The 11061-nt window shown below is 44.8% G+C and overlaps 1 protein-coding gene across 1 annotated transcript in view; it reads left to right on the top strand.

The window, feature by feature from the left end:
* Positions 1-716: 716 nt before the first annotated feature.
* LOC109304230 (maestro heat-like repeat-containing protein family member 1) overlaps positions 717-11061 on the top strand; it is a 95598-nt gene continuing 85253 nt past the window's right edge. Inside the window, exons 1-6 of the mRNA XM_019526710.1 lie at positions 717-870; positions 2036-2154; positions 2465-2587; positions 2967-3129; positions 5717-5871; positions 8763-8903. Of these exons, the coding sequence (XP_019382255.1) occupies positions 717-870; positions 2036-2154; positions 2465-2587; positions 2967-3129; positions 5717-5871; positions 8763-8903 (855 nt within the window). The remainder of the gene's footprint in view (positions 871-2035; positions 2155-2464; positions 2588-2966; positions 3130-5716; positions 5872-8762; positions 8904-11061) is intronic.

Below are 11061 nucleotides of genomic sequence, written 5' to 3'. Positions count from 1 at the left end.
TAGCCTGTAAATGCTTAGGGGTGGTTGGGCAGGCAAGGTTCTTTGGGTAAATTCTATATCTTTTATTTAGACCAACTAAAACAGTTGCAAAAATTCTTTTTTGCAAGCTTTTGGGTACAAACACCCTTCTTCAGGCAGAGGAAGCATCTGCAGTTGTTTTGTGCTCTTCCTGGATGGGATAGAAGTCAGACGCCAGTATGTAAGAATGCCAGTCAGTAAAAATGCAAATATGTGGCAGATAATGGGTGAGAAACAGGTTGCGGGGGAAGGGAAATGGTGACCTGGTGATAAAATGTAGCTGGTAAATTGTAGAGAGGTTACCTGGATTATCAGATGTTAGGCAGGTTATAATGTGCCGTAAATCCAATGTCTATATTTAGTCCATGATTTTTTGTATCCAGGAGGTTGATGAAGTGTGAAGTTCATAGGCTCATCTGCAAAAGGTGTTTTGTAAATTCCCTTTGAGGACTAGAACTTAGAGAATGGAGAGAGAGTGGTTGTCTTCTGAGAAATGTGTCCCCACAGGTAATTGGATGTTTTTATGGGTGGTTAGAATAGTTTCTTGAGAGGCAGGAGATACGCAGTTTGAATCCTCTTAGGCTGAAGACGTTACTGGACCGAGGTCTCCCACTGCCTGAGTGGATGCTCTAATACTAGGCTATTACATAAAAGGTGAGTTTCACCCCTACCTACAGTATGTTTTTTAAAAGAAAATAATGAGGACTTCTCAGTTATTTAAAAGAACCGCTGTAAGCAGCAACCCTCAGAAAAGGGCTCTGACAAGCCACCTTCTTCCTCCCCCCACACTAGAAGATGAAGAAGGCAGATTAGGCCAGCTAGGGACTTTAAATGTCATCTCTCACAACCCAGGTAAGTGCCTCACTGCTAGGCACTTATTTCTTCTGGCTATTCTGGGGTAGCATTCTCTCTCTCTCTCTCTCTCTCTCTCTCTCTCTCTCTCTCTCTCTCTCTGGTTTTCACTTAAAAACATGGAAGGGTATCTTCTCTGGAATGCAGCAAAAAAAAATTGAAATCTGGAAACATTTTTGAAAAATGGGAAAGCCACTTTTTGTGCAGCTTTACTTGACATACAGTGAATTCAGAGTTGATCAGGCTTTCTCTTTTTTCTTTGTCATATACTATGAATGGAATAATTCTTTACCTACCTTCTTTGTGTGTTTTTGAAAATCACAGTCAAGCAGTAACATTCGAAAATCTACTCTCTTGTTCCATGTTTTTCAGACTGCTTTTGGGGGATCAAACTTTTTGCTGTGTCCCATAGGACCACAGTAATACACTGGTGCTCCTGAAAAAACAAAACTAAATAAGGATGGCATTAGCCCACATAGGAAAAGGTAGCAGTATGTATTTTGCAAATGCATTTTGTCAAATCCTTATCTTCCTACTTGTGTCATTTGCCAAAACTGTCAGAAGAAGTGATACACATTTTAAAAAGAAGAATGTGCTGCTTATGTGAGGAGGGAACGTTATGAAGGTTTGAAGAACATGGCTACATATTTGTACAACACCAAACACAATGGGGCCATGGTCCACAACTAGGTCTTCAAGCTGCTACTAACACACAGGTGCCAGTAATACTAATTTATGGATGCTGAGGCTCTCAAACGGTATCAGATTGATTGATCGATTGGTTTGCCATCCTTCCTCTGGCCCTGCCCAATTCCATTTGCTCATTGTCAATGGGCTTGATTTTCTTTCCCACATTGTTTCACATCAGGAGGATGCCATTGACTTCAGCAACCTTGGTCTCTATTGCTCTCTGTCTTAAGATTGTAACTGAATCAGAAAAAAAGTTAAGCTGGCTACCAAAGGAACCTGTTACATAAACGGATCTCCTAGTAACAGTAGAATTATCCATTATGGCCTATCCTAACAATCAATGAAGTCATTAGAATTCTGCAGGTTTCCATGGGTTGACACTGGACATTGTTCCAGTAAGCTCTGCTTGAAAAAGGCTAAAGATCTTGTAAGACCAGATATTAAGAACATAACTTGTTTGTGTTCTTTGTGTCAGCTTCAAAAATGCGCCAGAAGGCTTTGGGGAAAGGAGAGGGAAGTCCTGAGCTCACTGAATTGGACAATGAAGAGGCAGAAATAAGCAACACATTACAGTGTCTTGAAAACAAAGATCAGGTATAAACATTTTCTATGCAGTGCAACAATAGGTCTTACATGAATCAACTTCTCTTTAATAAACTAATTTCTCTCTTTACCTGTCCCCTATGATTCATTCTTCCCTCATCTATTAATTCCATATGATTTAGTCTCTTTCCATCTCAGCGTTCCCTTAAGTTTGATCACTTTCCTTCCGAACTATCCCATTAATCAAAATAATGGGAGTCATTTTGTTTTAATACACAGCATTTGTTATATCAGAAGCTAGTAAATCCTTGCTTTCTCACATCTGCCCATTTCACCTTTCTTTTTCCTATTCTCCTTGCAGTTGTCTCTGGAGCACCAGTTTCACACTTGGATAACTCTGGAGAGAAAAATCAATGCTGTCACCCATCTGAAAAATGACCTAGCCCAGAGGCTGATTGATATCACTTCCAACAATCTCATCCAGGTAAATGCATATGATAAAGAGGAGGAAAAAATACTTTAAATCTGGAACACCATATTTGAATCTAAGCTTCATGCTTTCTCTCTAGGTAACAACACCATGTCAAAAAACAAAAGAATAGTTGTTTGTATTGTTGGGATGTCATTTAACATGCACATGTGCTTACATGACTTGAAAATGTATCAGATTCATGACCTAAGCATATTCAGACCTGAGCAGTAACTAAAAGAAATGATTCCAAATCTCTGACTCTCTCCAAAATTCTAATGCTTGTCTTATTTTCCAATAGGAGTTGGAATGGTAATTCATCTGTTGAGAATAATTTTTCATCTGTAATTTTGAGTGTATCTAATGTCACCTGAATTTCTTTGTTCTGATGCAGGAGCTGGATGAGGAACTGGAGAAAGCTGCCATTGGCGTTTTGGTGGCCACTGCAAAGCACTGCCCAGAAATTGTCTTGGCTAAGCTACAGGAGAGGATCCAACCAAAAGCTCTGCCCCACCACAGCATCCTCTGTGCTATGGTGAAACTTTGCCAACTCAAAGGTACCATCTCCCTCTATTTCCTGCACTGTAGATTTCTTTTAAGCTTAGCAAGTATTTGATGTCATTTTCTGTAGAATTGGTTTGACCCTGTTAAATAGGTATGAGCTGAGATTTTCCTTTGTGCCCTTCTGATCCCCACACTTTTGGCTGGTCTGATTGAATTTTTTCAGTTTTTCAATGGAAAATGGGAGGAAGGGTTGCTTTTGCAAAAGTGTTCTCCGTGGAAAATTTCAGGTTTTTTCATCAAAATATTTCAGCCAAAAACTGTTCTGGAATGGGGTTCTTGGCCAAAACTTAGAATTGTAATACCTCATGTTAGTTGTAGTTTGTTCCTCATATCCTCGTTCTCCATCACACTCATATTCACACTCATATTCTCACACAGCATCTCTGTGTTGTGAGGCTGGGTAGAAAAAGTAATCTTTTCCTTCAGCTGATCTCCCTTTGTTCTGTACTGTGGCTGTCAGAATTGGTCCCTGTGGAACAGAAAGCAACTAGTCAGCTAGAAACAAAGCTGAGTGCATTTTCCTTTCCTCTGTTCCAGCCATGGCTCCTTATATTGGTGCAATGTGGGACTGTGTCCTGCCAGTCTTGCCTTTGGTCCAGTCAAAGAAATATGTTCTGCTGTTCTGTGATGGTGAGCATTTCATGATTCCTCATATTTAGTTTTGCTGGCATATTTTCATTCACAAGCCTGACTCTCACTTCCGACAGATGTTATCCTTGAGTAAAAGGAATGCTGTTCTAGTTAGCTCTTCCCTTACCAAGTGATACCCAACTGACTCCTGATTAGATTCAGAGATGTAGAGAAAAGTGGCTAGGTGTCGTTGGGATTTTACAGAACATGCACACATGATCAGAAAATACATGATCCTGCTTTTCAGGCAAAAGAAGGTAATTTGGGTTCAACTTTAGGACCCTGTGACAGAGGGCTGCCTTGAGGCCGGTCATGACATTGGCCTGCCCAACTGTCCAGGGCATTTTGCTCTGCCTTGCCTGCCGGCAGGCACCTTTAATGTTTCCAAAACATTGTGTTTATATGTAGGAGGCTGCCCTAACTGTGGCTCTGGTGTACTGGGCCAAATACATGGCTTTGAGCCTTCCCTACATTGTTCCCCATGCCTAGCAGATGGCATTTAAACTGTTGACAGCTCCAGCCCCTTGCTGGGCCGAACTCTGCCCCTTACTGGACCGCTAACATTCTGCCCTTTGCCAGGCCTCAATCACTCTGCCCACTCCTGGGCTTCACCCATTCCACCCTACTTTGTGCAGCCCTTCAGGACCCATCCTGACCCAGTCCTTTGGGTTTCATCATTCACACACTCTGGCCTGCCTACATGCAGTCCTTCAGGCCACCCACAGGCCCTACTTTACGTGGCCTCCAGATTTCTGCCCCACACCAGGCCGAACTCAGCCTCTAGCCCCTTTCTGGGCCACTACTCTGCCCCTCACTGGGTTCCTGGGTCTTATGCCCCTTGGACCTCAGGCCCCACTCAGTGGGCTTTAGCCCCTGTCTCAGGCCCCACTCTATGGGCCTGGACCCTATGCTTTTCTGTCGGGGTGTGCTCCACTAGACTTTCCCCTCCATGGCGTACCCACAAGTCAATGGGGACTTAGGCTTTCCAGCACCCCATCCTCACCTTTCGCTAGGGAGGTACAGCTGTAGCTTTTCCTGGAGACTGCCCCACCTTAGGCAGCCCTACCACACCATCCAACCCCAGCAGGGTGTAGTTTCAGGTCTTACCCAGGACCCATAGGAACCTCCTCCATCCCCATAGTTCCTGCCCTGACCTCCAGGTGTTTTGGGAGCTGCTGTCCTCAGGCTGTGCGACATTGCTTCACTGGCTGCCTAGATGTAACTGCTGGCTCAGCTTCTAGGGCCTGCGCTTATACCCTGGTCTCCTAGCCCTCCTCCAATCCGGGGAGGGGGAGGAGGTCCACTTGCAGTCATGTGACCACCTAATTGGGCCTAACTACACCTGCCACCAGCTCCACAGCCTGCTTTCACCCCTTAAAGTAGCAGGCACCAAAGATGCTCTGCCACAGACCCTTTTTCACATTGGTTCAACCTGCTGAAGCTACAGAGGCTGCTTTCCAGAGTAGGTGCCTTTCCACTAAAGGTACCTAAAATGAGGTTCTTACTGATTCAGTTTTGTTTTGTAATCTGTATGTTAACTTTCCACACAAAGCAGGTGGAATGCTCCATTGTTTTCCCTTCATTTTCTAATTCCTTTGAGATTAAAGCTCAACACAGCATGTGAAGTCCTAGATCAGTGACACACATACAAAGCTGGGTATTAGTTCTCAGAGTTGCCAGGTATTTTTTCTCTGTGGTGCCTCATGACTGTGCCCCATTTCTTGTCTGTGATCAGTTTATATCTCTCTCTTATATATAGATATACATATAAATATATATGTATATATGTATCTGAGATCCCAGGCAGAGATTAGAGGGAGTAGCTAGGGATTCTTCAGAGACTTTTATCTGACCAAAGAGAATTTATATAAAATATGTTTTTTGTTTCTAAAATGATACTGATTATTATTAGCTGTGGAATAACATCAAATTCTTTGGTTCTCTATGTAGTATTAAGACACCTGGCCAGTTCTGTCTCCAGGTACTTAGCAGAGCCACCACAGGAAGTTGGGGAGCTGGACATTACTAGAGACACTGCAGCTGCCCAAGCCCATGTGACATTTCTAGTGCTCTTCAACAATTGGTTTCCAAGTGCCCAGAGAAAGGTGAGTGGAGAAAATCATGGGCAGCAAGAGCCCTTTAGTAGAATTTGGATCTGAAAGGTGTCTGATGCTAGCCCTACAGAAAAAAACCCCCTCTATTTATCTATAGCACAGAGGAAGCACAGTTACACCATGACTGATACCAGGTGTCAGGGCCTGCTTCCTTTTTCTGTCCCCTTCACTCTCTGTCTCTCTCTCTTTCTGAAAACATGCCTTTCTATTGATGTGGGCCACTTGGGCTAAACATCAGCCATGTCACTCAGCCCACAGGGCTTTGCACAGGTCTAGAAAGTTGATGATGGGAGCAGTGGCTGTGTTAATTTCCACAACTCTGGAAGCTCTGGATAGTGTCAGCATGCAGGGTCATACCATGGTCAGATTGGGCATGCGGGGCTGGGCTGGCCTTTAAAATTGCACCCATGCCGAGGCCGCGGAACAGCATGGGCCACCTGGGCCATGGCCCAACCAATGTTTAGCACAGCGATTCTTAGCATGAACAGGGCCTGGCCCACTGGCTTCAGGGGGCTGTCACTCTTCTGTCCTGGCAGGGCTGCAGGTGGCAGAGCATAGCTGCCACTGCACAAGGGAGGGAGGGAGGGAGGCAGGAAGGCAGGGAGCAGAGCTGTGTTTGAATCACCACGCTAGACGTTGGTCGGGCCATGGCCCAGGTGGCCCACCCCGTTCCATGGCCTCTGCACCCATGGGCTGACTCTACCCACAAACCAAACCCATCTGTGGGACCTAGCTTGTAGGCTGGCCCTCTGCCACTCATCTGGACCTGATCTAGAAGAATGCACCATAAGAGAAGAAAGCAGCATGTGAAGTGAGGCAGGCTAGGACAAGACACTTTTCTGGCACTGATGACTTACTCCTGGCCTGTAAGAATTGATCTTTCCCTTTTTTAGAAGAATAAATTACATTTCTAGATTTTCAAGTTGTGAAGCAAAATTTCCATTTAGGATCCAGTGTAGGTGATAGAGTTCATGTGATGGCAAGCAGCTTAAAAAACTACTTCTGAAAGGTTTTCACTATCCTTTTTTCCTTACTGAGGCATTATTTCTGCAGCCTATCCTGACATTTCAAATGTCAGTCTTGTTAATTTAATTAAGTTTAATTTCATGGCTCATTGTTCTAGCAGAAGCATCTAAATACCATCATCAAGTATAATCAGACTATAAGCAATACAAGCCTATAATTAACACTGATGAACACTTTCTCTTATAAGAGAAAGTTTTAGTTGCTTAGAACTTTGCCCAACTTTAAGTATTTGGTTATGTCAGTTATCTGCCTCAGGGTGATTTTTTTCTACTGTTATTAATATTTCAGCAAAAAATCACTTCATATACTTCCTAAACCAAATTTAGAGAAAAATATGCCATTTGTCCATGTCCACTAGTATAAGTGTTTCATTGAGAACTCTAAAGGCTCTCTGATGTGGAGCAGAGATTTGATCTGATGTTAGGTACTTATTCCGGTGAATTTCATTTAAAGTTGACTAAGTTTCCCTATGAAAATCTCAGCTTGCTCACGCTCAGTAGAGACTTGTTAGCGTTTGGCAACTAACTTTCTGGGAAATTCTGTCCTTCCTGGGCATGTCTACATACGCACCCCACTGCACAGTTGGTACTGCACAGTCATTTAGTACTTGCTTTAGCTTGCTTTAGCAAGTACTAAATGACTGCTCAGTACCCACCGGTACTGCACAGTCCCGGCAGCACATAGGTTGTTTCTGACCTTACTTTACAGTAGCGGCAATGTCATGGTTAGTGCCCATCTCATATAAACATGTCCCCTGAGCATGCCCCATCCTGAGAGGACTTCGTATGTTCCATCCCTCACAGAGTGACTAAGTGTGCTCCAGCTCAGCAGTGCAGGTACAGGGGTTGAGCAAGACTTGTATGGCTTGTATGTTTTGTGTGGGTTACACATGTATATGTGTGCGCACATGTGTGTATGGTTGCATATGCATGTCTGCATGCACTGAGAGGATGCCCTCCTGGACTGTGGAGGCATGTGTGTCATTCTTCATCCATCTAGGGGGCAGACAGAAGTGCAGCTCCCAGCTATAACTTGGAACAATTTCTGCAAAGCGTTCTGAGTTATAATGTTACACCAAACCAAACAGAAGTACCTCCGTCCCACCCTCTGTGGGGGCTGAAGAAACCCCAGAGTGAACTCCTTCCACTGCTTCCATTCTGAAAACAGAGATGGGCTGGGAGCTCTGCAGACACAAGTTATAAAAAAATGCTACATTTTTAAATGACTTTATCTGATACCTCATGCAATGAGGGGTGAGAGTTTCACCCAATCGGCCATTCCTTCAGGCAGCCAGGAGAAGCTGGAACTAAGCATGGACCTGGCCTCTCATGCACTCTGTATTCTCCCCTTGCTAGTACAAACATAGTGTGGAGGAGAAGGATGAAGAGGCCTGACTTGGAAGCATGGGAATGAGGGGACTGGCCTGGAAGATACTGAATTGGTGTGGCTGCAAATACCATTGAGAACACAAAAATAATGCTAAGTGACCTAAAGAAGTTAATATATGGGCAGAAAATAACAAAATCAACACTTGGTTAAGAAAAATACAAGCTAACATGCATTGAGGGGGGAGGGAAATATGCTGAAATGTAATGAAAGAGTAATGTCATAATAAGTACAAATTAGGAATGAATTGAAAATGCCAGGGTCCAGCAGTAAGCCAATGTGACTTGGCATTGGATACAGAATCATCACATCATAGGCCTAGGAAGTGATAGGACTTCTCCATTAGGTTAATAATTCTATAGCAACAGACGTGTCTGGGTACATCACAGTGTGCAGATCTGTGAACATTTTGTTAGCTATGCTGTATCTCACTAACCACATGTGCATTCATTTCCTGTCTCCCTAAGCAGGTGATGGAAGCCACACTGAATGCAATTACCCCACTGTTTTTTATCATGTCTGTTCAGACATTGAAAAATCATGTCCAGTATTTGATAACAGGGCTCCTGAATCTGTATGAGACTGGACTACCCCATTTTTACATCACAGAGGTGAGGGTTCTCAGGATGTGTCTATGACCAGTGGGCAGAGAAGGTATTAGTTTGGTTCTGTGGCATTGAAGAGCACTGTGCACTGTTTCCAATCTGTGGAGACATCCTGATTCCCAGCCTAAACTATGTATGGATGGACCTGGACTGGGACAACATGATATGCAATAGGGCTGTGCAAAAAGGCACCATTTAGTTTCAACTTGCATTTTGATGGAACAGCATTTCATTTTAATTTTGTTTCAGTTCAAAACCGCTGTTCCATTTTGTTTCGTCAAAAACAGTTTCGCTGTTTCGACACTGTTTCGATGTTTTGCCCATAGGCTATAATGGGGAAGCTCAAAACAGCCTATAACTTTGTCATTTCTTGCCTGATTTGGATGAATCATGCAGGAGTGGTATCCCCTTCTGAGGGCATCAAGCCTGCCAAGTTTCAAGGAGATAGGTGCAGGGGTTTCAGGGAAATTGCACCTCAAAGTCTTGAAAGCAAAAAACTCATGTCACATGTATGTGTTAAGCCACAGTGGGGTCAAAACTGCAGGGATGGTAGCCCCTTCTGAGGCAACAAAGCTTGCCAAGTTTCAAGGAGATAGTTGCATGGGTTTGGGGGAAACTACCTCAAGCTGTGAACAAGCAAAACTTGTGACATGGGTGACACTGTGTGTGTATTAAGGTGCAGGAGGGTGAAAGCTGCAGGCTTGCTAGTCCCTGCTGAGGCCACAAGCCCTGCCAGCTGTCAAGGAGATAGGTGCAGGGGCTTCTGGGATCTGGGGCCCAGCACCTCTGGTTGCTGACGGGCAAAACTCATGACATGGGTGCTTGTGGGACTGTGTCTGTCTTGGGGCACAGGGGGTGAAAACTGCAGGCCTGCTAGGCCCTGCTGCAGCCACGAAGCCTGCCAGCTGTCAAGGAGATAGGTGCAGGGGGAGTCTGGGTTCTGGGACCCTGCACCTCCAGCTGCTGACAGGTAAAACTCGTGACATGAGTGGGTGACACTGTGTGTGTTGAGGTGTACTTTCACTCAACTGACACCCAGGCAGAAAGCAGGGGAGTTCAAACGATGCTGCCTTTTATGCAGTTTTTCAATCTCTCCCCCAGAGCACTGGGATTGGAAGGGACCTCAGGGAAGGATGACAATCACTGGCCAGGTACACAGTCAATAATGAGAGCGCTCCTTCCCACCCTTCCCCCTCCCTCTCCTTACTTTAGTTTCTGTTTCCCTGCAGGCAAACCCAGCTTGAGCTTCGAAACTCAAAATGTTTTGAAAATTTTAAAACGTTTCGACTTGCCTCATTTCATTTCGAGGCTGTTTCAAAGCTGTCTGCTTCATTTCAATTTTGCTGTTTCAAGCTCAAAACGAGTCGAAATAGCATTGAAACAAAACTGTCAGTAAAATTTCACACACTCCTAATATGCAAGCATCTACTCTGGATACATTCAAGAAATGCCTGGATACTCACCTTGCTGGGGTCATCCGACCCCAGCTGACTTCATGCCCTTTGGGCAAGGGGCTGGACCTGACCATCTCATGAGGTCCCTTTCTACCCTAACATCTATGAAATCTATGAAATATCAAGGGTCAGGAATCATAGAATCATAGCAGTAGGGTCAGAAGGGATCTTGTAGATCTTCAAGTCCGACCCCCTGCCTGAGCAGGAGAAAAACTGGGCTCAGAGGACTCCAGCCAGGTAGGCATCAAGCCTCTTCTTAAAAACCCCCAGGGTAGGAGCCAGCACCACTTCCCTTGGAAGTTGGTTCCAGATCCTAGCCACCCTAACTGTGAAGTGGTTCTTACGGATGTCTAATCTAAACCTACTCTCCAGGAACTTGTGGTCGTTATTCCTTGTTATGCCAGGGGGCGCTAAGGGAAACAAGTTCTCTCCCAAACCCTTCTGGTCCCCCTTAGTGAGTTTATAGATGGTCATCAGGTCCCCCCTCAGTCTTCTCTTGTGAAGGCTGAACAGGTTCAGGTCCCGCAGTCTCTCATTGTAGGTTCTGCCCTGTAGTCCCCGGACCATGTGGGTGGCCCTCCTCTGGACCCTCTCAATGTTGTCCACATCCGTCCTGAAGTGGGGCGCACAGAACTGGACATAGTATTCCAGCTGTGGCCTGACCAGTGTCGCATAGAGGGGGAGGATCACCTCCTTGGCCCTACTTGAGA

This window comes from Gavialis gangeticus, unplaced genomic scaffold (assembly GCF_001723915.1).
Source record: "Gavialis gangeticus isolate Ggan-Ray unplaced genomic scaffold, GavGan_comp1, whole genome shotgun sequence".
In the NCBI taxonomy this organism is placed as follows: Eukaryota; Metazoa; Chordata; order Crocodylia; family Gavialidae; genus Gavialis; species Gavialis gangeticus.
This window is presented reverse-complemented; position numbering and strand designations above follow the sequence as displayed.